Below are 25,188 nucleotides of genomic sequence, written 5' to 3'. Positions count from 1 at the left end.
GTTGTTTAATCACAGCACATATTGATGGGTACACTTCCTGCTTTTACTTGGCTACCAGTCCACCCATTATGCCATCATTGACTTGAATGGGGACACCCGTTCTATTCATTCTATTTCTATGGCTGCACATGCAGTCCTTAGCTTTTTTTGGTTGTTGCTATTCCATCGGTTATTTTGGTGACCGTGGTCATTTGGCTGGCCAATAACCGTCATCCAAAATTCCACGACAGTCACAGCCCTAGCATGAGTGCATTGTGTTGTTTTGCCCCCACTTGACTTCCTGTGAAAGCTTACCACTGTCCTCTCTCCTACATCAGATCTACAGCATGGTGCAGGCTCTGACACAATTTATTTCCTCGGGCCATTATCACTTAAATTGTTTTAAGTACATCACTTTTATACATATGGTATAAACAATATAAAGGCTTGCCCATTCAAATAAGGATTTCGTAGAATCAAGGCTTTAATCTGGAAATAGTTTTTTATGTCCTGTCCCTAGTGCAACCTGGCACTGTGTTGATGGCTGAATATGTTCCGCCATCATTATAAAAGCAACTGAGTGCATATTTAACATGGCTTTTGGCCCAGAATGAAATCCAACCAACATATGTGAGTGATGTGGAAATGCCTCACCCAAGGAATATTTTATTTGTTTTAGAATACTGTAGTTTATGTAATCCCTAAATGTCTGTTAGTGTGTGTGTGTGTGTGTGTGTGTGTGTGTGTGTGTGTGTGTGTGTGTGTGGGTGTGGGTGTGTGTGTCTCTGTGTGTGTGTGGACTAAGGATTGTTTTTTTTCTGAATGTAACAATCACCCTAGGCAAACCACTGTTAGTCTGCTGTTGTCATCCAAAATGTGACTGCAGAAATTCATCAAATAAAATGTTTGGTATGTCGTTGAGATCCATTTATTTTAGCCCAAACCTTAAAGCTTTTAAGTATTGTCTTAATTATATTATTTTCAGACTGTTGAAAAAGGGGTTCAAGTAGAAAAATATGGATTTTTTTGCAGTCGTTCATTTGGTTATATCCACAAAATTAATAATAGTATTGGATATGTAATATTTTTCCCGAATATGCTTAATGCGCTAGATTTGAACTCAAGTTTTATCTTCAAGCCTTTTTGATCAGGAGAGTTGGTAGTTGGCTCTCTTTCTGACAGAGCGGCTGCCTGCCTGCATCCCAGCTGGACGAAATACAGAGAAGTTTGATCTAAATGTGAGGACCTGCAAAGCATCAACTTCGAGGGCTCGGGGCTTTGACGGACAGCTTTATTTGACAGGCCGTGAGCGGTTAAAGTGAAAGTTATGTATACAAGTTAATTAAACTGTTTTTGTGTAGAGGGGTCATAGACATTAGCAGGTACCCTCCGCAAAAAGTGTGAACTTTTTTTTCACACCGTGTTTTAACCTCTTCTGTCTCTCATTTAACGTAATGACTGCCATGTGTGGTGGAATTTTCCAACCTCTGCCAAGCTACGGACAGGGCTGTCGCTTGTTTTTGAAAAGATTTCATGTACAAATTGTACTTTTGTAATGTATCATTTGTTGCTAAAGCATTGCTTTTTGACAGAGCACCAATGGTTGAAATGTTATGTTGGACTGACATTAACATTGTAGATGACTGAGTTTGTTTCGTTATTGAGCTATTTTGAGACTTGGATGATATCTCTGAGTTTCTGTAGCTCAGAATGTCTGCCCAAAGGACTTGTAAGTAGTCTAGCTTTTGTGAAGCTCTCGAGAGTGTTTTGCTCTGAAGTTGAACAATTTTATAAATCAAATTATGATCACTACATACAATACTAACAGCCAAAAGAAAGTTGTTTTGAAACCTATAGTTGGTTGTATTTAAATGGGAACTTTTGTTTCCTCACTTCATCTAGATCATTTGAATATAATTGTCAAACAACCCTGTGACAACTGTCCTTGATCAGTCTGATGGCACTTTCAATCAAAAAAGATATTTTCCAAGAGGCCACAAAAAAGAGGAGGTGGTCATCTGAAAATATTCACACAAAATAATCGGGAACAATAACATCATTAGAAGGACTTCACGATAACCTTAAGGGAACATTCCATAATGCCCAGGAAACTGTTTGAGCTCATCAGGCGGTGGCTTAAACCTGATGGAAGGGCTCCACACCTTGCTGACTTCTCTCCCATCGTCAGGCAGCTATGGTGGCCATGTCCATTTGGTACAGAAGTGGTGTCAGGAGCCGTTATATATATTTTGCTGCGGGAAGTAGAAAGCTACCCGCCACTCCCCTTGCCGAGACACTGGCTTCCCTTAATCATAGTTTTCATTTCAGTACATTTAGATTTCGGTTCCCAAGGACAATGTCATCAATAAAACAGCCTTTTGTGAGATTTTTACCTGCTGCTACCTAACTTTCCACATTAGGGAGGGGCCACTGTAAAAAGAGGAGGTGGTCATCTGTAAACATTTATAATAATTTGTTATGTAGGCTAGGGGCTTGAGCCCAGCAGGGAGGTAAGGGAGAAGCATGAAGGCACACATCCTTAAAGTGGGGCAGGAGGACTCCTAAATGAAAAGTCAAGTGAATTTCTGTATCTTGTCACAAAGTAATGAGGAGCTAGGGCCCTTCTTCATTGCGACGTACAAGACATTCACTCTCAATCTGAGGGGGAACTGTTAACTGATGTATGGCCTGAAATTGGAGAGGAATTTATCTGTGCTCAACGCAGGGCTGTCGTGACGGGAGGGTGAAGGGAAGGGAACATGCTTGGATGGACTCGACTCGTCACGAGGGTTTTTGCAGTAGTGCTGTTTCACTGTCTCTTCTAGCTGCCAGTGCAAGTATTTCTTACACAAGTTTGGTATCCCACTTTGCCGACTCAAAGTCCTAAGCCAGGGCACGTATTCAAATGCTGATATAAGATCAGGTCTTCCACCACCTCCATATAATCTTATATCTCATTGGGATCTAAAAGGCGAAAATTATCCTATATCAGCACATCTACTGAGCCTTTATGAATATGGGCCCAGGTGTGAGAGTCTACTTTGTTATCAAAGTTATCTATTTGTTCTGACTGCAGTGTTTGAGAGTAATTTATCTGGTTTTGACCCCTTCTAATGAGTTGTGTGCTGCTGTGATTTTGACTGCCTACTTCTCTAGCTAGCACACATAGTATTTCCCCACTGTTTATTCAAATTGCGTATTCTTTTTTGTCTTCCGATGCACCACATTACAGTTCTCAAGGGTGATATATGTTTTTGCAAACACAATGTTTGTTGGCTTTAACTTTTTAAACATACAATTGTTCCCTAATTAGTTTGGTCGTAATTAATTCAGCCATTTTGTTTGATGTATTTGTAGCAATACTTTGAAAGCAACTAAGCCAATCCTTTGCATACATTTGTACCATTTTACTGCAGAGTTCAAAAGAAACCGGGCTCTGTTTGGAAAAGCGCACAATGCATTTAAATATTACGCTCCAGTTTTACAATGTTTGTTTTTAACTGAAAAATTCATGAATTAACATTTTAAACAATCCATCATTATTGTTTTGATGCCACTTATTTTTAACTCAATTATATTCTAATTGATCATTTTTCGTAATGTGCGAGAGATGTTTTCCCACTTTGTTTGCTACACAACAAAATATTAATTGCAAATAAAAGAAATGATCAAAAACATGATAATTAATTTGTAACATTAAGGAGGAAATTGCAATTCTAATGCAATACAATGTGTTATGTGTTGCAAATTACCTCCTACTGTCTCTAGGTATTGTTTTTTTGGTGTGTGTGTTGGGTAAATTTTCAGCACTGCACTTCGATACAGAGTTTTAAGGGCAACCTTTTGTGTCTTAACTATAACCACACCGTTATAAAAACAAGCGTATGTAAAGGACAATATTGACAAGTACACCTTTCTTATAATATATTTTTTAATACTTTTGAGTTTTAGAGTCAGGTAATGAAATAGTTAGATTGACAGTGACACCTCCTGGTGCATCCATTTTGTTTTGTGTGGCCTTTGGAGTGGCTGGATAAAGAGGACATATGTCCTAAGATGGCACCAGACAGACAGAGGCCAGTTCCTTGGGGACATCAGCAGGACCAAAGGAGTTGGGCGATAAGCCCAGTTTGGAGGTGCCATCGTATAGGCCATCAAGCCTGTCACCGCGAATGGGGCCCCCAAATCATGTTGTCAATGGTGATGCATCGAGATCTTGCTCTGGCAAATTGGATGTTCCAAACTCGCACTTGATTGATGCCCCGACCACGTCGCCTATTCAAGAGGTGTCATCTAACCGCTGAAAGATCAGAAATGAGAAAAGAAGCAAGAAAGAAAAAAGGACAATATGTTATTTTGTTATGTAAATTGATAAAAGTTTGTACTGTGAAGAGTCTGCCCTCGTCTGACATTAGGCCCAAACTCGGGACAGCCTTGGAATTGATAGGAAATTTTTCCCTTTCATTTTTTAAAATCTTTTGGGTGGCGACTGCATTCCGCAGTCCTCCTTTGTGAATCATGTCTCTTCACTGTGCCTATTACGGTTGGAGGACTGCATTATGGGGTGAAGGTGAATTTACAGCTTGTATTTTCAATAAAGACAACAATGGGTTAATGAAAAATGTGCCCTTTATGTGCCCAAGGGCATTCCATTCTTGCGTGCCCAGTACTAGCCGCAGAGTTTTGTGAACCTGAAATATTTTCCTTTATTTGCCTTTTCTTTCATTCTTTTGCTCGCCTCCTCCACTGATTATTCTCGATAAACTCCTACATGTGTGTGTGCTTTTGTGTGGCTGTCTGTTTGTGTATGTGTTTGTCTGAGTGTGTCTGCGTGCCTCTATCTACCAGGGAACACAAATTGAACATGGCCACTTGAGGGTGAAATACTTCTGTTCCGTAAAAGCCAGAGGAAACCTTGGGTTTCAGGTTTTGATCGGCTCGAAGATGAACACCGCACAGCAGAGATGCTTGTCTCGCAGAAGTGCCCCAGTTTAAAGAAGATCTCCACTCCCTTAAGTCCTCCAAACCCACTCTGTAGGGCTCGCTAGAAACAAAACAGCCTTAAGCTCAGTCCACTTTTCCCTCCACAGAGAGAAATATGTGTAAATACGTTGAAATACTGTAGGTATAGAAATACATTATGTTATTCATGACGCAAGATAATAAAAGAGAAAGCAACTTTTTTCTCTCTTTTTTTCTCTCTTTGTGTGTGTGTGTAGGGCCTGTTCATCTTCCTGATATATGGGGTGTACAACACAGAGGTAAGTCTGCATTGTGTCTCAAGGCTGTCGCAGTGAATGAGAGAAATGACACGTTTCTGATGGGCTCGCTCGGTTTAAAAGGGGGGGGCGACGGATTGAAGGAAGGGGATTAGGGAGCAGGGGGAGGCTTTCCACATGAGCGTCCCACTGCCCTTCATGCTTGAGCTAACTTATATGCATCCAGCCACCGCCATTAAACACTGACACGGCCGGTACTCAGCGTAGTCATTCCTCACCCACATTGGCTAATATTTCACTGCCTCTTTAAGTTTTTAAACTCACGGTCCTCAATTTAGCATCCTGACAATAGGGCTACTCCGCCACTGGAGGACTAGAGGGACTGGAGGATCTAGCGCTTTGTCGATGGGGGAAAAACAATATGCAGCTTGAGGAATGGGAGGGAGTGGCGAGGTATCATATTGAGATGGTTGGTTATTACCATTTAGATTTACATTGGGATACAAAAAGGGGGATAAAAAAGGGGGGGAATCTGACTTTATGGAAGAGGTTCAATTGAATGAATCGCTCTTGGTCAAATAGTTCTTTTTTTTCTATTGCCATGTAAATAGGGCGGGAGTTGAATGTGCTTAAGCAAATAACACACATTATAGTCGAGCTGAAGTGGAGCGGGATTATTTCTGAAGTCCAATTGCTCATTTCAAGATGTTAACCTTGCTCTGCCTAGAGATGCTTTTACATTCAGCAAGACTGAATGGAAATTGATTTCTTCTCACTGAGGAGATTCAAATGTTTGAATTTAAGCTGACTTCTGATTTGCTTTTGACCAAAGTTAATGGCCTGCAATTACTTGGATATGCTATCACAATACAGTAAGTAGCCTGTTGTTGTCCTTCACAGTGACATATTTGTTTTCACAAGAAAAATACTTCCCGAAAGATACCTCCCGAAAAACCAAAACAATTACTGACCAAGATTTTTTAATTTTTTAAATACATCCAAATTTACCGTCATCTTTATTGGGCCAAAATAGCATTATTCAAAAATTGTCACACAGGAATAATCATTTTCATTACTTTAGAGAAGTCACCCAGTTTTAAGGTGTGTATGTAGGTATGCATGTATTTACTGTATGTATGTATATATGTATGTATACATACATACATACATACATACATACAGTTGAAGTCGGAAGTTTACATACACCTTAGCCAAATACATTTAAACTCAGTTTTTCACAATACCTGACAATTAATCCTAAACTTCTGGCCCATGCCATGTTGCCAGGAACTTACTTTCGGCCGTGTGGATTAATTCCAACACCCTGTCTCCCACCTGGAATTTTCGGGGCTGGGTTCCCCGATTGTAGACCTGGACTTGGGCTGGTTGGGCCTTCTCCATATGTTCCCTTACCACTGGCCATATGGCTGTCATCCGCTCCCTCGTCGTCTCCACGTGCTCTACCACGCTGCGTAAGGTGGTCGGCTGGGCTTCCCCCACACCTCCTTGGCAAGGTCCAGTAGGCTGCGTGGCCTCCTCCCGTAGAGGAGTTCGAAAGGGGAAAACCCAGTGGAGGACTGGGGTACTTCTCGGATTGAGAACATTAGGTGGGGTAGTATCTGGTCCCAGTTCTTCCCGTCCTGCTCGATGACCTTCCGCAGCATTTGTTTGAGCTTTTTATTGAACTGCTTGACGAGCCCATCCGTCTGCGGGTGAAAGATGGAGGTCCGGATCTACTTGATCTGCAGGAGAGCACACAAATCTTTCATTAGGTGGGACATAAACTCAGTACCTTCGTCTGTCAGGATCTCGTTTGGGATGCCCACCTGGCTAAAGAGGTAGAACAGCTCCCGGGCGATTCCCTTGGATACCGCCGCCCGTAGGGGAATGGCCTCGGGATCACCAGGATGTACCGGTGTCCTCGTGCTGTTTTTACCAGGGGTCCCACTATGTCCATGGCGATGCGTTCAAATGGCACAGAGATGATCGGTAGGGTTTCGGAAGTGTGCTTTTGCTGCAGTGAGTTGACACTCCGGGCAGCCGCAAACAGTAGTCTTCCACGGCCCTCCTCACCCCGGGCCAGTGGAACCGGGCGGCGATCCGTTCCCGGGTCTTCTCCATTCCCAGGTGCGCCCCCAACAGGTGGGTGTGGGCCAGCTGAAGAACGGTTCCCACATACCGTCGTCGGGGCACCAACAATAACTCTCAAAGTTCCCCCTGTTGGCGCGACACCTGATACAAAGGGTTATTCTTGATTTGGAAATGGGGGTATCGCCAGTCACTCACCCCCGGGAGTAGCTGTCCATCCACCACTATCACTTGGGCTTGCGGCGGCTTTCAAGATCAGATCCTCACACTGGGCCGTCCCGAATTGTCCGCTCAGTTGGCCCCCAGCGGGTGTCTCGATTAGCCCCTCGAAATCGAGGAGGGGGAGGCTGGGCTCCCCCTCCAGTGGTTCCCCAGGGGGGTCGGGTTCTGGTGCCACGTCCGACTCCAGACCCGTAGATACAGGTTGGTCATCCGGTTGCTTCCGGGCCGCACAGGCGATGAGTCGTCCCCGCTCTCTTCTTCGACTGGCTCGTATCTTTTTCTTCAGCTCATGCCCCCATAGGGCTGCGAACAGCGGACAATCCCGTCCCACTAGGAAAGGTACCAGCAACTCTGGTTCTGCACACACCATCATCTGGCAGCTCCCTTGTGGCGTCATGATTTTGGTCCATATGGTTGGATACCGCTTTGTGTCACCAAGAACACAGGAAATGGACATCTCCCTACCATTTTCGGTCTCCTGGTTCAGCAGGCTCGTGGTTACGAGTGTAACCATACTTCCGGAGTGTAATAGAGCTTCCATGTCGTTTCCGTCAACCTTCACCGGGACCATGGGTGCTGTTGATTCGTGGTGCAGGAGGTGACATAGTTCACGGCGTGACCCACCTCGTCTCCGGGGCTTACTGATGGCATTGACTCCTCTCGAGCCTGGCAATTCCAGGCAAAGTGCCCCCAGGTGCCACACTCAAAACACCTCCTTTGGTCTCCATCTACCTGGGGTCGTCGGTGGCGGATCAGCCCTACCCCAGCCGTCTCTCCACGGGTTAGCGGTCCTTTGGACCTGCCGACTGTCGGTTCGGGGTACACAGCGGTGGGGCTGTCCTCCCGTCCCCTCAAACGGGTCGCCGACTCGGCCTGGCTCCCGCTCAGCAGGGCTTGAGTGTTCTGATAAGTCTCCACTGCTTCCAGGAGGCCCTCCAAGGTCTGGAGCGCGCATAGACTCGCTGCCCTCTTCATATCATGGGGAAGCACCCATAAGAAGCGACCCGGGACCACTTTGTCGAGGATAGAGAGGGTGGATACGTCGGGTAGGAGCCATGCCCTGGTGATGTGCAGTAGGTCGCTCATCTGGGCTCGGGGGGATGCGTTGGGTACGAACCTCCAGTCGTGGAACAGTTGAGCCCGATGGGCCAGGCTGTACCCGTAGAGGCTGAGTATCTCCAGTTTGAGTCCGTTGTAGTTCGTTGTTCGTTGTTCAGGTCCCAATACACCTTTTGGGCATTCCCAGAGAGGAACGGGGCCAGCAGACTTGCCCACTTCGGCCTTGGCCATCCTTCCCGTAGTGCTGTCTGTTCAAACGTATGTTTCGATGTCATCGTCTTCCGTTAGTTTGATTAAAAACTGGTTGGGATGTGATTAAGGAGACGCTCCTCCTTGCAGCTTCCTGATTTCCTCAACGAGGTGGACGTTTTGTAGTCGCTGTTTCTCCAGCGTTTGTTCCTGAACTGCCTGTTGTGCTTGTTGGGCCCGGACGAACTGAGCTATCAACTCGTCCATGCTGATGCTGTGTAAACATCAACCCTGATCTGACCACGTTATCAGAATGCCTGCATTCTCCACCACTTGTGGCAGACCAGGGAGACCTGGCATGTCCAGCAGAGGGAGCCATCGCCTCGTGATGTAGACTCCGTCTGCCACCAGGCCTCAACGAGTCTCCCCCTGGTGGCTGACCTGCTGTACGCCACAGTACATACATTCATACACATATATATACATACAGTACCAGTCAAAAGTTTGGAGACACCTACTCATTGCAGGGTTTTCTTTATTTTTCCATTGTAGAATAATAGTGAAGACATAACTATGAAAGAACACATATTGAATCATGTAGTAACAAAAAAAAGTGTTAAACAAATCCAAATATATTTAAATTTGAGATTCTTCAAAGTAGCCACCCTTTGCCTCGATGACAGCTTTGCACTCTTGGCATTCTCTTAACCAGCTTCATGAGATAGTCACCTGGAATGCATTTAAATTAACAGGTGTGCCTTCTTTAAAGTTAATTTGTGGAATTACTTTCCTTCTTAATGCATTTGAGCCAATCAGTTGTGTTGTGACAAGGTAGGGATGGTACACAGCCCTATTTGGTAAAAGACCAAGTCCATATTATGTCAAGAACAGCTCAAATAAGCAAAGAGAAACAACAGTCCATCATTACTTTAGGACATGAAGGTCAGTCAATGCGGAACATTTCAAGAACTTTGAAAGTGTTTTCAAGTGCAGTCGCAAAAATCATCAAGCACTATGATGAAACTGGCTCTCATGAGGACTGCCACAGGAAAGGAAGACCCAGAGTTACCTCTGGTGCAGAGGATAAGTTCATTAGAGTTACCAGCCTCAGAAATTACATCCCAAATAAATGCTTCAGAGTTCAAGTAACAGACACATCTCAACATCAACTGTTCAGAGGAGATTGTGTGAATCAGGCCTTCATGGTCAAATTGATGCAAAGAAACCACTACTAAAGGACACCAATAAGAAGAAAATACGTTATTTTATTTTATCATTCTTGGCCCAAGCAAGAAAATACTTATTTGGGCCAAGAAACACGAGGAATGGACATTAAGACCGGTAGGAATCTGTCCTTTGGTCAAATCCTTTGGTCCAAATATGTGTTTTTGGTTCCAACCGCCGTGTCTTTGTGAGATGTGGAGTAGGTGAACAGATGATTTCTGTATGTGTAGTTCCCACCGTGAAGCACGGAGGAGGAAGTGTGGGGGTGATTTGCTGGTGACACTGGCTGTGATTTATTTAGAATTCAAAAGACACCGCATATCTGCAACTATATGCCATCCCATCTGGTTTGCGCTTAGTACGACTATCCTTTGTTTTTCAACAGGACAATGACCCAATACACCTCCAAGCTGTGTAAGGACTATTTGACTTAGAAGGAGGGTGATGGGGTGCTTCATCAGATGACATAGGCCTCCACAATCACCCGATCTCAACCCAATTGAGATTGTTTGGGATGAGTTGGACCGCAGAGTGAAGGAAAAGCAGCCAACAAGTGCTCAGCATATGTGGGAACTCCTTCAAGACTGTTGGGAAAGCATTCCAGGTGAAGCTGGTTGAGAGAATGCCAAGCGTGTGCAAAGCTGTCATCAAGGCAAAGGGTGGCTACTTTTGGTTACTACATGATTCCATATATGTTATTTCATAGTTTTGATGTCTTCAATATTATTCTACAATGTAGAAAATAGTAAAAATAAAGAAAAACCCTTGAATGAGTAGGTGTCCAAACTTTTGACTGGTACTGTGTATATATATATATATATATATATATATATATATATATATATATATATATATATATATATATATATATATATACACACACACATACCTTAGAACTGGGTGACTTCTATCAATGCAGCAAGGATGCATAAAAAATATAATCTTCTGATGCTATGACTTAGTGGGCAAGGTCATTGTCACTGGGGCACAGTACAATGTCCCCTCTTCCTCTCCATCACCCCCCTCTCCATCCCCGTCTTTCCGCCCCCCTCCCTCCATCACAGGAGTCCACGCAGTACGTGACTGCAAGAGTCAGGACACCTCTCCTCCCTTATTTTTTTTTATCATTCTGCTCTACAGAGAGGTGTGAAGAGGTGTCCCTGAGTCATAGCACTGCATTGACATAGCAGACGCATTGGCCTGACCCCCCACATTGTAAAATAAATCATTGTCACATTCTTGCTTAAGTGGCTTTTTTAGTGTGCAGGAATCAATTTTCTTACTTCAAGTTCTCCTTGACCTCTGGGTCTTCACAATTTGTGAGCAACCCATTTACACGTTCTGCTTTTCAAAAGGGGTTTTGTAAATACTAAACGTAATAATCTTCCCTTTTTTTTTTTATCTCCCTCTTTTCTTTTTTGCTTTTCTCGCGCTCTGGCCTTTTTTTGTGCTTTTTTGACGCTGCTTAAAGGTGTGACAGAAAACACTGGCAGCTTCACGTTTCGCCCTCTGACACCCAAAGGAAATTTGTGTCTAATAAAAAAAAAATGCAAAAAGCTGAATAGAACGATCAAAGTTTGTGTGTGTGTGTGTGTGTCTGACTAGGGGTAAATCAGATCATTAAGGAGCGGAAAGGAGAGGCCAGAGTGAGACGTTCTGTTCTGTCTTCTCTCATTTAAGCAAACCAGTCCAGATCACCAGGGAAGGTAACATCCAATGACCTCCCTTTGGATTAAATTATCGCATATGTGACAAAACAGAGAGAGAAAGTTTTGTTTATTAGGATCCCACTTAGCTACTGCACATGCAGCAGCTACTCTTCCTGGGGTCCACATAAAACGTACAAATACATGACGAAGTACAGAACAGTAATAGACAAGAACAACGTAACATATTATAAGGGACAACAAAAATACTATTTACACACTATTCACATATTCATATTCTTATATACAGTACAGTTAAATTAGATCTTTAGAAAGAGAAGAGGTGCTGTGATGCAACCATTTTTTTTAAAAATCTGTTTTTTAAAGCTAAACTTGCTTTTTACCTGAGTGTAACCTCTGGTGGCAGAGAATTCCATGATGACATGGCTCTATACATAACTGAGCGATCCATTCAATCTGTCTTTGGTTTATGCACCGTGAAGAAATCCATAGTGTGGTGTCTGGTGGGGTATGTACAGTGCTTTCAGAAAGTATTCACACCACCTGGCTTTTTCCATGTTTTGTTGTGTTACAGCCTGAATTTAAAATGTATTACATTGTGATTGGTGTCACTGGTCTGCACACAATACCCCATAAGGTCAATGTGGAATTATGTTTATAGAATTCTTTACAAATGAATTAAAATGCAAAGCTGAAATGTCTTCAGTCAATAGGTATTCAACCCCTTTGTTATGGCATGCCTGAATAAGTTCAGGAGTAAACGTTTGCTTAACAAGTCACATGAAAGTTGCATGGACTCACTCTGTGTGCAATAATAGTGTTAACCATGATTTTTGAATGACTACCTCATCTCTGTACCCCACACATACAATTATCTGTAAGGTCTCTCAGTCGAGTAGTGAATTTCAACCACAAAGACCAGGGAGGTTTTTTAATGCCTCACAAAGAAGGGCACCTATTTGTAGATGGGTAAAAATAAATAAAGGCTGACATTGAATATCCTTTTGAGCATGGTGAAGTTATTACAGTGTAATTACACTTTGGATGGTGTACTGTAGCAATACACCCGGACACTGCAAAGATACAGGCATCCTTCCTAACTTGCCGGAAAGGAAGGAAACCGCTCAGGGATTTCGCCATGAGGCCAATGGTGACTTTAAAACAGCTACAGAGTTTAATGGCTGTGATAGGAGAATATTTAGGATGGATCAACAACATTATAGTTACTCCACAATAATAACCTAATTGACAGAGTGAAAAGAAGGAAGCCTATACAGAATACAAAATATTGCAAAACATGCATCCTGTTTGCAATAAGGCACTAAAGTTAAAGTGCAAATAAATGTGGCAAAGAAATTACCTTTATGTCCTGAATACAAAGTGTTTATGTTTGGGGCAAATCCAACACAACTCATCACTGAATACCACTCTTCATATTTTCAAGCATGTTGGTGGCTGTATCATGTTATGGGTATGCTTGTCATTGGCGAGGACTATGGAGTTTTTTTAGGATAAAAAGAAATGGAACGGTCCTCCCGGGTTAAGGACGCTGTACTGCAGCGCCAGCTGTGCCACCAGAGAATCTGGGTTCGCGCCCAGGCTCTGTCGTAACCGGCCGCGACCGTGAGGTCCGTGGGGCGACCCACAATTGGCCTAGCGTCGTCCAGGTTAGGGAGGGTTTGGCCGGTAGGGAAATCCTTGTCTCATTGCGCACCAGCAACTCCTATGACGGGCCGGGCGCAGTGCGCGCTAACCAAGGTTGCCAGGTGCACGGTGTTTCCTCCGACACAATGGCGCGGCTGGCTTCCGGGTTGGATGGCGCTGTGTTAAGAAGCAGTGCGGCTTGGTTGGGTTGTGTGTCGGAGGACGCATGACTTTCAACCTTCGTCTCTCCCGAGCCCGTAAGGGAGTTGTAGCGATGAGACAAGATAGTAGCTACTAAAACAATTGGATACCACGAAATTGGGGAGAAAAAGGGGTAAAAATTCAACAACAAAAAAGAAAGGAGCCACAGGCAGGAAAACCTGGTTTAGTCTTCTTTTCAACAGACACTGGGAGATACAGTGCCTTGCGAAAGTATTTGGACCTTTTGCCACATTTCAGGCTTCAAACATAAAGATATAAAACTGTATTTTTATGTGAAGAATCAACAACAAGTGGGACACAATCATGAAGTGGAACTACATTTATTGGATATTTCAAACTTTTTTAACAAATCAAAAACTGAAAAATTGGGCGTGCAAAATTATTCAGCCCCCTTAAGTTAATACTTTGTAGCGCCACCTTTTGCTGCGATTACAGCTGTAAGTCGCTTGGGGTATGTCTCTATCAGTTTTGCACATCGAGAGACTGAATTTTTTTCCCATTCCTCCTTGCAAAACAGCTCGAGCTCAGTCAGGTTGGATGGAGAACATTTGTGAACAGCAGTTTTCAGTTCTTTCCACAGATTCTCGATTTTATTCAGGTCTGGACATTGACTTGGCCATTCTAACACCTGGATATGTTTATTTTTGAACCATTCCATTGTAGATGTTGCTTTATGTTTTGGATCATTGTCTTGTTGGAAGACAAATCTCCGTCCCAGTCTCAGGTCTTTTGCAGACTCCATCAGGTTTTCTTCCAGAATGGTCCTGTATTTGGCTCCATCCATCTTCCCATCAATTTTAACCATCTTCCCTGTCCCTGCTGAAGAAAATCAGGCCCAAACCATGATGCTGCCACCACCATGTTTGACAGTGGGGATGGTGTGTTCAGCTGTGTTGCTTTTACGCCAAACATAACGTTTTGCATTGTTGCCAAAAAGTTCAATTTTGGTTTCATCTGACCAGAGCACCTTCTTCCACATGTTTGGTGTGTCTCCCAGGTGGCTTGTGGCAAACTTTAAACAACAGTTTTTATGGATATCTTTAAGAAATGGCTTTCTTCTTGCCACTCTTCCATAAAGGCCAGATTTGTGCAATATACGACTGATTGTTGTCCTATGGACAGAGTCTCCCACCTCAGCTGTAGATCTCTGCAGTTCATCCAGAGTGATCATGGGCCTCTTGGCTGCATCTCTGATCAGTCTTCTCCTTGTATGAGCTGAAAGTTTAGAGGGACGGCCAGGTCTTGGTAGATTTGCAGTGGTCTGGTACTCCTTCCATTTCAATATCATCGCTTGCACAGTGCTCCTTGGGATGTTTAAAGCTTGGGGAAATCTTTTTGTATCCAAATCCGGCTTTAAACTTCTTCACAACAGTATCTCAGACCTGCCTGGTGTGTTCCTTGTTCTTCATGATGCTCTCTGCGCTTTTAACGGAACTCTGAGACTATCACAGTGCAGGTGCATTCATACAGAGACTTGATTACACACAGGTGGATTGTATTTATCATCATTAGTCATTTAGGTCAACATTGGATCATTCAGAGATCCTCACTGAACTTCTGGAGAGAGTTTGCTGCACTGAAAGTAAAGGGGCTGAATAATTTTGCACGCCCAATTTTTCAGTTTTTGATTTGTTAAAAAAGTTTGAAATATCCAATAAATGTTGTTCCACTTCATGATTGTGTCCCACTTGTTGATTCTTCACAAAAAAATACAGTTTTATATCTTTATGTTTGAAGCCTGAAATGTGGCAAAAGGTCGCAAAGTTCAAGGGGGCCGAATACTTTCGCAAGGCACTGTATATTCACCTTTCAGCAGGACAATAACCTAAACACAAGGCCAAATATTGCTTACCAAAAATAAATAGAATTTTCCTGATTGGCCTAGTTACAGTTTTGATTTCAATTGGCTTGAAAATCTATGGCAAGGCTTTAAAATGTTAACAACCAACTTGACCAAGCTTGAATATTGTTTTTATGTCCAAATATTGTACAATCCAGGTGTGCAAAGCACAAATGTTTCTTAACATTTTCTCCTCAACCCTCAACAAGGAAAGACTACCATGCATGTTGTTGATGTTAGTTCCCTGCATACAGTTAATGGCAAGGCCTTTCTGCACCTGACCATATTACCGGACAGTAATCAAGATGGGAGAAGATCAAAGCCTGATCAACTAGTACAGTGGATCTTTCTGTCAAAAACGCAGGACATCTTTTTATAACAGACATACTGCACCTCTCCCCATCTCCACAACAACTTTGTGAGTATGACTTTGTCAAACTGACCATCAAATGTTACTGCGACGAGTTCAGCTTCTTCAACTTGTTCAATGGTCACATCCTTTATGCACAACTCCAGTTGAGGCTTAGGTCGAAGTTAATGCTCTGAACCAAATACAATGTCTTTGGTTTTAGATGTATTTAACTCCTTGCTAAGAGTCTCAGTGAGCTCACTCTCTGTAGGTGCTGATGTGTGGAGTGTGCAATGATCAGCATACGTAGTCATTTGAGCTTATCTGATTTTAGAGAAGCTTCCATTGAAAAATACTCTCCTGAGTTCTATTGGATAAGTAACTCTCCAACCATTTGATGGCAGGTGATGTCAAGCCATAACAAGTGATTTTTTTTCAATAACAAATTAGATCCAACTATCATCTTATCATCATGTCTTTTAGACAATCATCAGTCATCTGAGTCAGTGCAGTACAAGTTGAGCGCCCTTTGTTCAAACAAGTACAATGAGAGAGGAAGACATAAAGAGGAGAGAGCACGTGTATGAATTTGACTGTTGTAGGTGTTGACATTCATCTTCTCTTCTTCCGATAAGTGGAGAGTTGCCAGATGGTATCCCCTTAGATCAGGGGCACTCAAATACTATTTGAGAACGTCCAGTCACACAAATTTCCCATGTGGCAAAGGCCTGGATGGATATTGTAATTTATTTATTCATTTTAATAGGTTGGGACCTGCGGTCCATTGGTCTTGTTACGTTCATTTTCTTTTCGCAACATTGGTGTTGGCAAAGAATTACATATAGAATCAGGGATATGTGTGGGATCTCTATGCGTGTACACACCAGTGGATTATATTGAACCTTCTTATATCACTGTATAGGAGTAGGTAACACAATTGAATCATGTTCAGTAATTAACTATTTATTATAAAGTGTTACTCAGCATTATTCTTTGAGAACAGTGATAGATCGTATGTATTTGTTCTATGTTATTTGATTCAAATGGTCCCTTAAATCTAAATATCAATATGAACAATTACATCAATGAGTAGTGTGCGTTTTATTGTCAATTAGAGTTACATGTTACACAGATTGCAATGAATAGATTGCAATGAAAGTTGAAAAGATTCAATCAAATTCTAATTTATTGAAAGTTACCAAAATTTTCTAAAATGTACTGTGCATTTTAATGCAAAGCTGGAAAATACTCTTGTTGTTTGCAGGTTTCATAATTAGGAAAACACAATGTTACATATATCATACCCACTGATATTACACTCCATTGCAACATATATTAAATTACTTGATTGAATGATTACATCATTTATCCCAATTCACTTTTTCTCCTTGGTCAGCTCTTCATCCTCCTCTTTGATTACTTTTCATTTCAATCAACTCTAAGGATGTCGGCAGGTGTGTGTACATGCACGTCTTTCATGTGCTAATAGTTTTTCTCCCATTTACAACGGAGACTCGCGGTTACATCCCTGCAAAATCTTCAGGCAACAGAAATCCTTAACCGCATAACAATCGTCTAAAACAATGCCCTTCCCTTCATTGTCAAATTATTAGTTAAGTCAATGTCACTTAATTGCCTCTCGCCTTTTCTTTTATGCTATCGAAATAACCTGGATTTCCCCTTTAACAGCGGTTGGTAAACATTATCTAAACGCATCTCAAACGCATTTCAAATGCTCGGCAGGTCAATATCACGTAATTTCCCCAGCTTTGATATGAACAAAAACAAAAGGATTCCCCCTGAATATCGCTGTGTAAACATTATCTAAACTCATCTCAAACGCTCGCCGCTCCTCATCCCGTCAGGATTAATAGGGGTGTGGAATATGACACTGCTCTGTTGATTCTGCCTGTCAGGAGCCTTCTGCTCTCTTCATTATGGGCCCGCTCAGCGATTGTGTGTATGCAAAACATCCCCCTGCCACACACACATAGACAGACACACACACACTATTTTTAGTGTGTGTATTTCAGTGTAGCGTCATAAATTATGACATGCCGCAGCCTAATGAAGCCATAAGAAATAATGCATATTCACTAATGGAGCGGGCTGCCCCTGAGTGCGCCGGAGCCCGTTACAAATTTACAGTGTATGGTGACAGCTACCAGCCTCATTGAAGAAAACGTCATTGGACGGAAATGCTTCACAGTGACAGTAGTAAACAGGATCGATAGAATACAGATCAGTAAAGCCTGAACTTGTGTCTTTTGTTGTTGTTATAAGCATGCATGAGCCTTTAAAATGTATTGTAAGGCTTATGATATTTGATTGTCTCTCCATGTAGGACCTGACTCAAAATAGTTTTAGTCAAGTTGATAACGAGACATAAGGGGTCATACATGCTTATGCTAAGTCTTACGATGCATAATAACAGCATTGGGATGCATTACTCCTGCAGGCTTAACATAAAGTCATAAAACAGTTTTAAATGTAGCCAATTTGTAGGAAGAGGTATGATGAAATGAATCGCACAAAATATATTATGAATAAAAAATGTCATTTTAAAGCATTCCATTGGAAACCTTAAACACATTCTAGTAATGTTAATAGCCAGCTTTAGGGAAATATCTATCAGTAATTCAGTTGATGACTTTCAAGTGAATCCTTGCCTTGCTATTGTTACTTTAGTAGCTCCATTTTCATGTAAACCAAATTCTACTGAAACAATAAATATATATACAAAAAATAGCCTACAATGTAATATGCATTCATACTGTAAATATACCCTGCCCAAAACCTTTAACCACCAAAAAAAGAGATGTAATCTATGTGTGCAACAAACAGCACTATTGGATACTGTTCCACACTGCAAATGTAATCTGTTCTGCTAGTGCAACCCTTTCCCTCCTATAGCTCCATTTGTTGGTTCCCCTTGCCATGTGACAGATGATAGCTTAAAGTAGTCTCCTTAGTTTGCTGGCGCTATGTGTCACTTTCAGGTTCCATTACCCCTGACAAACTGGAACATTTCTGTTTTCCCCTCTCCGGTGCTGCTCATCGGCCTAAAAAAATGTGCTGCGTGCTTTGTGTGTTTCTCTCTCTGTCTCGCTCTCGCTCTCTCTCTCTCTCTCTCTCTCTCTCTCTCCACTTTGTTCTTTATTTTGAATTTGCTTCCAGATGCAGGGGGATGCCTTTGAATGATTTTTTGTTTTGTTTTTGTAAGTGTTGTATTGTCCCCAAGTCAAGAACAGACTATGGGAGACGTACAGTACTACATAGAGCCATGGCTACATGGAACTCTATTCCACATCAGGTAACTGATGCAAGCAGTAGAATCAGATTTGGGAAAAAAACTGACAAAAATACACCTTATGGAACAGTAGGGACTGTGAAGAGACACACACACATGATAAGACACGCACTCGTACACATGGAATTTGTATTGTAGATATTTGATTGTAGAGTAGTGGCCTGAGAGAACACCTATATGTGTTGTGAAAAGTGTTATGTAATGTAATATTTTAAATGGTATATAACTGCCTTAATGTTCCTGTACCCCAGGAAGAGTAGGTGCTGCCAAAGCAGCAGCTAATGGGGATCCTTAATAAATACAAATACAGCATGGTATGTTCTGTGTCAAACTCTCTTATTGCCCTGTCTCCCTCTCTCGCGCTCTCTCTCTCTCTCTCGCTCTTTCTTGTATCTCTCTTTGCTGCAGGTTCGGAGCACAGTTAAAAGGATCAAGGAGAGAAGAAAAGCGCTACGTTTTTCAGTATGTAACCTAGCATCCCTTTTACGTGTGTGTGTGTGTGTGTGTACAGATTCACATAGTTCACCACATAGTTCATACATAGTTCACCATAGTACACACACCATGTTCTTTTCCACATCAATGCTGCAATGTCAGTGAGAAGTAGCCGCTGAGCAATGCTTTTTGTACCGCTGGCAGAAAGCCCCATGTTAGAAGCCCTTATACATCAAACACGCACCTCTGTAATAGCCCCTATGCCGCACGCCGGCCCAGCACCTTCATCCCGACCAATGTCACCCGCACCACCGGGGTTACAAGTTTCTAATCCTGGACGAGCTGTCCCCTGACATTAAAGTGTCAGGCCACTATTTATACTGTTCCCTCCTGCTCCCTGCAATCACTTAGCTCCGGCAAAGCGCTTTAAAACTAGTTAATAGCCCCCCTCCACACATACACACACCAACCAAAGCCCCCCACCCCCCTTCACACACAACAACTGTCCCCTCTCCTCTACCCCCTTCTGCAACTCGTCCCTTATGAGTGATCACATTAACTCCTCTCCCGGGTTGTCACGCTTTATGGCTCAGAGCAGTTTGTTCCCCAGTCCAGTCCCCCCACCCTTCAACCATCAGGTAATTGAGAAGGGAATCAGACCATTTTTAAAGGCAGATTGATTTTAGAATATCGCCCCTTCTTCCTTTTTGACCCCGTTACAGTTCCTGACACTGTGAAGATTGTGACTAGTAAAAAAAAAAAATGGCTCGGGAGGGGGGGGGGCAAACACACCCCAGGGTAGCTGATATACCGTGCAGCTGTATTATCAGTGTGGGGGTGCTCCTTTTAGTGCTCTCTGGCAATTTTCCAATCTCAAAGTCCGCCATCCAGTTTGCCCATGCAGCGGATGTTTTTTAGCTAATGCTATTTTGCCCCATAAATCCCGCTGAAATACAGTATCTACCTGTCTGTCTGGAGATGGGAGACATTTGGCTCTAGATGACCGAACATGCCCTATATCTCCCCAGTTGTAAAATATAGGATTCAGTATCGTCTCTGGTGGAAGGTACGAATACAGTTCTTTGCAGCATACCGTTACTGCATATGGTACTTCAGAAGATAAATGAGACATACAAAATAGTTTTATCTAAAAGTATTTTTATGAATGTTTCATAAGGTTGATGTAAAATGATTGTGTGACGCATAACCAGATATACTGGAATGAAGCACGCTGTTCGTTTCAGCTCTGTTTTCTAAATGGCCATTAGTCCATAGATTTCTCAGAATGCACATCAAAGCAAATATTGAAATAAAAAAATAAAAAAAGAGGATACACAGCGCAGCGTTGTTGTTCACATCTCTTAAATGATCCGGCGCCGCATTCATGTCAGCATAGGTATAGTGCAGCGAAGCAAAAAATGACCCCCAATCATTACATCTAATGACATTCTGTCATTGTTAATTTAATAATCCTATTGACCGCTGTTCAGCAGCCCCAAAATGCAGTAGGTTGTGCAAACAGCCCTTTTAGACCTCCGGGAGTCCCCCCTTCAAGTTAATTTATACACAAGCTCTAGACCAATGTTGCCTGCCTGCTTGATACCAACTGCCTGGTGACCCTCATGACCCCACACTTGTACACACACTGCCAGATTGCTTTGTGAAATAAAGCTGTCAGTTGCACCACCCAAATAAAAAACAACCCCTTTTCAATACTTGGAGTTCCGTGGCTTTGACAGCACTGAAATATCGATATTGGAAGTGGATTAGTAAAAAAATAAGTCTTCTTAATTCAAGTTTTGACAAGATATAGGAAGCCGGGGGCGAACAGTGTGGGTGCGTGTGTGTTTCCTGGAGATCTACATTGAGTAGGGGTTGTAAAGGGAGCGGCAGGCATAACTTTGAGAGTTTGTTCAGAGATCTGTGATGCTAGGCATTCCTTCATGACAGACATATGTAATACAAGAGGCCGAGCCCATGGAAGTGCCCTGGTGCTCTCTGAAGTCTGTTTAATAGCTGTGCAAACAAATGGGATTCAATGATTGGAGTTTATTTTGGTCTCTTAGAGAGATTCCCTGTTTTAAATGTGTTCAAATTGTGAAATGTGTCGCCCATAGAGATGGATAGAGAGTGCACTTGCCACAAAACACTTTGATTGCATGCACAATGCCATGGAGGGATTTCACCATTTTAACTGGGTGGTCAACTGGTCTGCACATGGTCTTCTTTCTTAAATGGGTTTGTTTATAGTTTGTAAGGTTTCCATCCAGGTCAGTAGGAGAATCTGCCAATGAATTACAAGGAGCAGAAGGAGGAAGTAATGTCAGGTTGTCGGCTAGGACAGCTTTCCATTCTAAAGCCCATAGACCTTTTGTCTGTTGGCGGCACTCCCCTCCTCTAAGCGCGCCTCCAAATCAAAACCCCAAACGAGAACAAAGAAGAAACTGAGCGGGGAAAACTTGTGCACTCAATGAGAAGAATCGAGCCCGAAAACAAGATATTTGATCAACTGAATGCTTTCAAAAGGATGAAATATTATTACCCTTGAATATAATTTTTTTCCTACATTTTTTTGTTAATACATTTATTCTATTTATTTTCAGCACACATTTTGTTCTTTTTTTGCTTAAAATATAAGTATTATTTTTGTTTACAGTTTTTATTCTTCCTCAGTCAATCATTACAGTGAGGGGGGAAATTATTTGATCCCCTGCTGATTTTGTACGTTTGCCCACTGACAAAGAAATGATCAGTCTATAATTTTAATGGTAGGTTTATTTGAACAGTGAGAGACAGAATAACAACAAAAAAATCCATAAAAACGCATGTCAAAAATGTAATAAATTGATTTGCATTTTAATGAGGGAAATAAGTATTTGACCCCCTCTCAATCAGAAAGATTTCTGGCTCCCAGGTGTCTTTTTTACAGGTAACGAGCTGAGATTAGGAGCACACTCTTAAAGGGAGTGATCCTAATCTCAGTTTGTTACCTGTATAAAAGACACCTGTCCACAGAAGCAATCAATCAATCAGATTCCAAACTCTCCACCATGGCCAAGACCAAAGAGCTCTCCAAGGATGTCAGGGACAAGATTGTAGACCTACACAAGGCTGGAATGGGCTACAAGACCATCGCCAAGCAGCTTGGTGAGAAGGTGACAACAGTTGGTGCGATTCGCAAATGGAAGAAACACAAAAGAACTGTCAATTTCCCTTGGCCTGGGGCTCCATGCAAGATCTCACCTCGTGGAGTTGCAATGATCATGAGAACGGTGAGGAATCAGCCCAGAACTACACGGGAGGATCTTGTCAATGATCTCAAGGCAGCTGGGACCAAAGTCACCAAGAAAACAATTGGTAACACACTTCTCAGGGAAGGACTGAAATCCTGCAGCACCCGCGAGGTCCCCTGCTCAAGAAAGTACATATACATGCCCGTCTGAAGTTTGCCAGTGAACATCTTAATGATTCAGAGGACAACTGGGTGAAGTGTTGTGGTCAGATGAGACCAAAATGGAGCTCTTTGGCATCAACTCAACTCACCGTGTTTGGAGGAGGAGGAATGCTGCCTATGACCCCAAGAACACCATCCCCACCGTCAAACATGGAGATGGAAACATTATGCTTTCAGGGTGTTTTTCTGCTAAGGGGACAGGACAACTTCACCGCATTAAAGGGTCGATGGACAGGGCCATGTACCGTCAAATCATGGGTGAAAACCTCCTTCCCTCAGCCAGGGCATTGAAAATGGGTCGTGGATGGGTATTCCAGCATGACAATGACCCAAAACACACGGCTCAAGAAGAAGCATATTAAGGTCTTGGAGTGGCCTAGCCAGTCTCCAGACCTTAATCCCATAAAAAAGCTGTGGAGGGAGCTGAAGGTTCGAGTTGCCAAATGTCAGCCTCGAAACTTTAATGACTTGGAGAAGATCTGCAAAGAGGAGTGGGACAAAATCCCTCCTGAGATGTGTGCAAACCTGGTGGCCAACTACAAGAAACATCTGACCTCTGTGATTGCCAACAAGGGTTTTGCCACCAAGTACTAAGTCATGTTTTGCAGAGGGGTCAAATACTTATTTCCCTCATTCAAATGCAAATCAATTTATAACATTTTTGACATGCGTTTTTCTGGATTTTTTTGTTGTTATTCTGTCTCTCACTGTTCAAATAAACCTACCATTAAAATTATAGACTGATCATTTATTGGTCAGTGGGCATACTTACAAAATCAGCAGGGGATCAAATACGTTTTTCCCACACTGTAAGTCCTTGACTCCTTACTCTTCTCCCTGTGCCCCTCCAGAACTGTGCCAGCTCCAGACCCTCCAGCTCATTGACCAGCTCCCGGCCCGCCAGCTCCCCCACGCCCTCCCCCCAGGGCCCCCAAGGTCCCAGCCTGGACGAAGGGGGGGATAAGACCTGCTCCGGCCAGCCCAGCCCACTCCCCAACCTTACCTACCCCCACACCCCAGGCCCTGTGGAGGAGAACGCCAACAGAGGTGAGCCACAAGCTCCCTCACCCACAGTTCCGATGACAGTACTACCTACAGAGGTGAATCGATGACTTCCTCCTTTTCTGACCCTCATCCTGAATGCTGCATTTCACTCCGAAAACAAGATCTCAGGCTGTATATTGCGTACCATAGTCTGAAAGCTGAATGAAAGGGGGGGAAAGACAGCTGAAAGAATATGCTCCAGCTTTTCACAAAAATAATCTAAATTGTCCCAAAAATATTTAGACACTCATTCTTCACTTCAAAAACATATTACCCTGTTGTGGGAGTGTGGCCAAGTGTAGTTTGTAGTTGTGCAGACTCCCATGGACATATTGCCCACAGTGGCATGGGTACGAATCTCACCCCAGTCTGTACTTTCTTGCTGTCTTCCCCTCTACAACCTGTACCCTGCCTACCTTCCAACTGTCTAAGTAAATTACGAAAAGAAGGACAGAGCTCTTGTCCTCCTTTTTGTAAATTAAATACAAAATAAGAATATTACTCAAATGTTGTACAACTTTGATCATGATCACAATCATGAAATTCAGGAACAAAAATAAAACAAATAACCTTTGCTGATTTTTCTAAACCAATAATAGTTCCTCTTAGAGGATTTTGAGTAACCTATGTAATTAGGACTGAGAAATATGGAACTTTATTCAATCGAAACCTGAAACCGGATCTTGGTTTCAACAAGAGTTTGGAGTCATTTAATCAACAAAAAAAGTGTTTTTATATGACATAACATGTCAATTCAACCTCACATTTATTCAAACCATCTTCCTCGAGAACAATCTCATCCTAGTCTTACTGCGGAAACATGTGTATTGGCTTTGATTGAACAGCGAATCTGCGATGCATTAGGTTGTGAACGAGGAGCGGTGCTTGGCACAGAGAGTGAACCCAGACGTGATAGCTCCTCTGTAGGACTCAAACACTGTCCAGACTGCACAGACTGAACAGCTTTAATGCAGTTCCCTGACCCGTGTATCACTGAGTGGAGTCAATGTAATTGAAGGGGAGGAAAACACACATGATAACACACAACACAGCCATGCATGCACGCAATCACATATGCACGCGTGCACACACAAAGCATTTACGCACATGCACACACACCTATAGACACACAAACACAACACAGACACACACACACAGCAGAGGAAAGTTTCAAAGCAGTGAAAAAAGGATGGTGGCATCTCCTTAGTAAGTGACTCAAATACAGAGTCAAGCTGCTATATCT

General features: G+C 42.7%; 1 protein-coding gene across 24 annotated transcripts in view; it reads left to right on the top strand.

Annotated features, from left to right (window-relative positions):
• The window catches only part of LOC110523998 (adhesion G protein-coupled receptor D2), a 160,921-nt gene that overhangs the window by 62,490 nt on the left and 73,243 nt on the right, over nt 1-25,188 (top strand). For 11 of the 24 annotated variants that reach the window (XM_021603243.3, XM_090235109.1, XM_090235108.1 and 8 more), the window contains 3 exons: nt 5,199-5,240; nt 19,421-19,474; nt 23,753-23,948. In XM_021603243.3, the coding sequence (XP_021458918.3) occupies nt 5,199-5,240; nt 19,421-19,474; nt 23,753-23,948 (292 nt within the window). Of the gene's footprint in view, nt 1-5,198; nt 5,241-19,420; nt 19,475-23,752; nt 24,002-25,188 lie in introns of all 24 variants that reach the window. The other 13 variants (XM_090235117.1, XM_090235116.1, XM_090235115.1 and 10 more) reach the window with 3 other exon arrangements.

This window comes from Oncorhynchus mykiss, chromosome 5 (assembly GCF_057628025.1).
Source record: "Oncorhynchus mykiss isolate SJ-2025 chromosome 5, ASM5762802v1, whole genome shotgun sequence".
Taxonomy (NCBI): Eukaryota; Metazoa; Chordata; class Actinopteri; order Salmoniformes; family Salmonidae; genus Oncorhynchus; species Oncorhynchus mykiss.
Note: the sequence above shows the minus strand (reverse complement) of the source record. Positions and strands in the feature narration are given on the sequence as shown.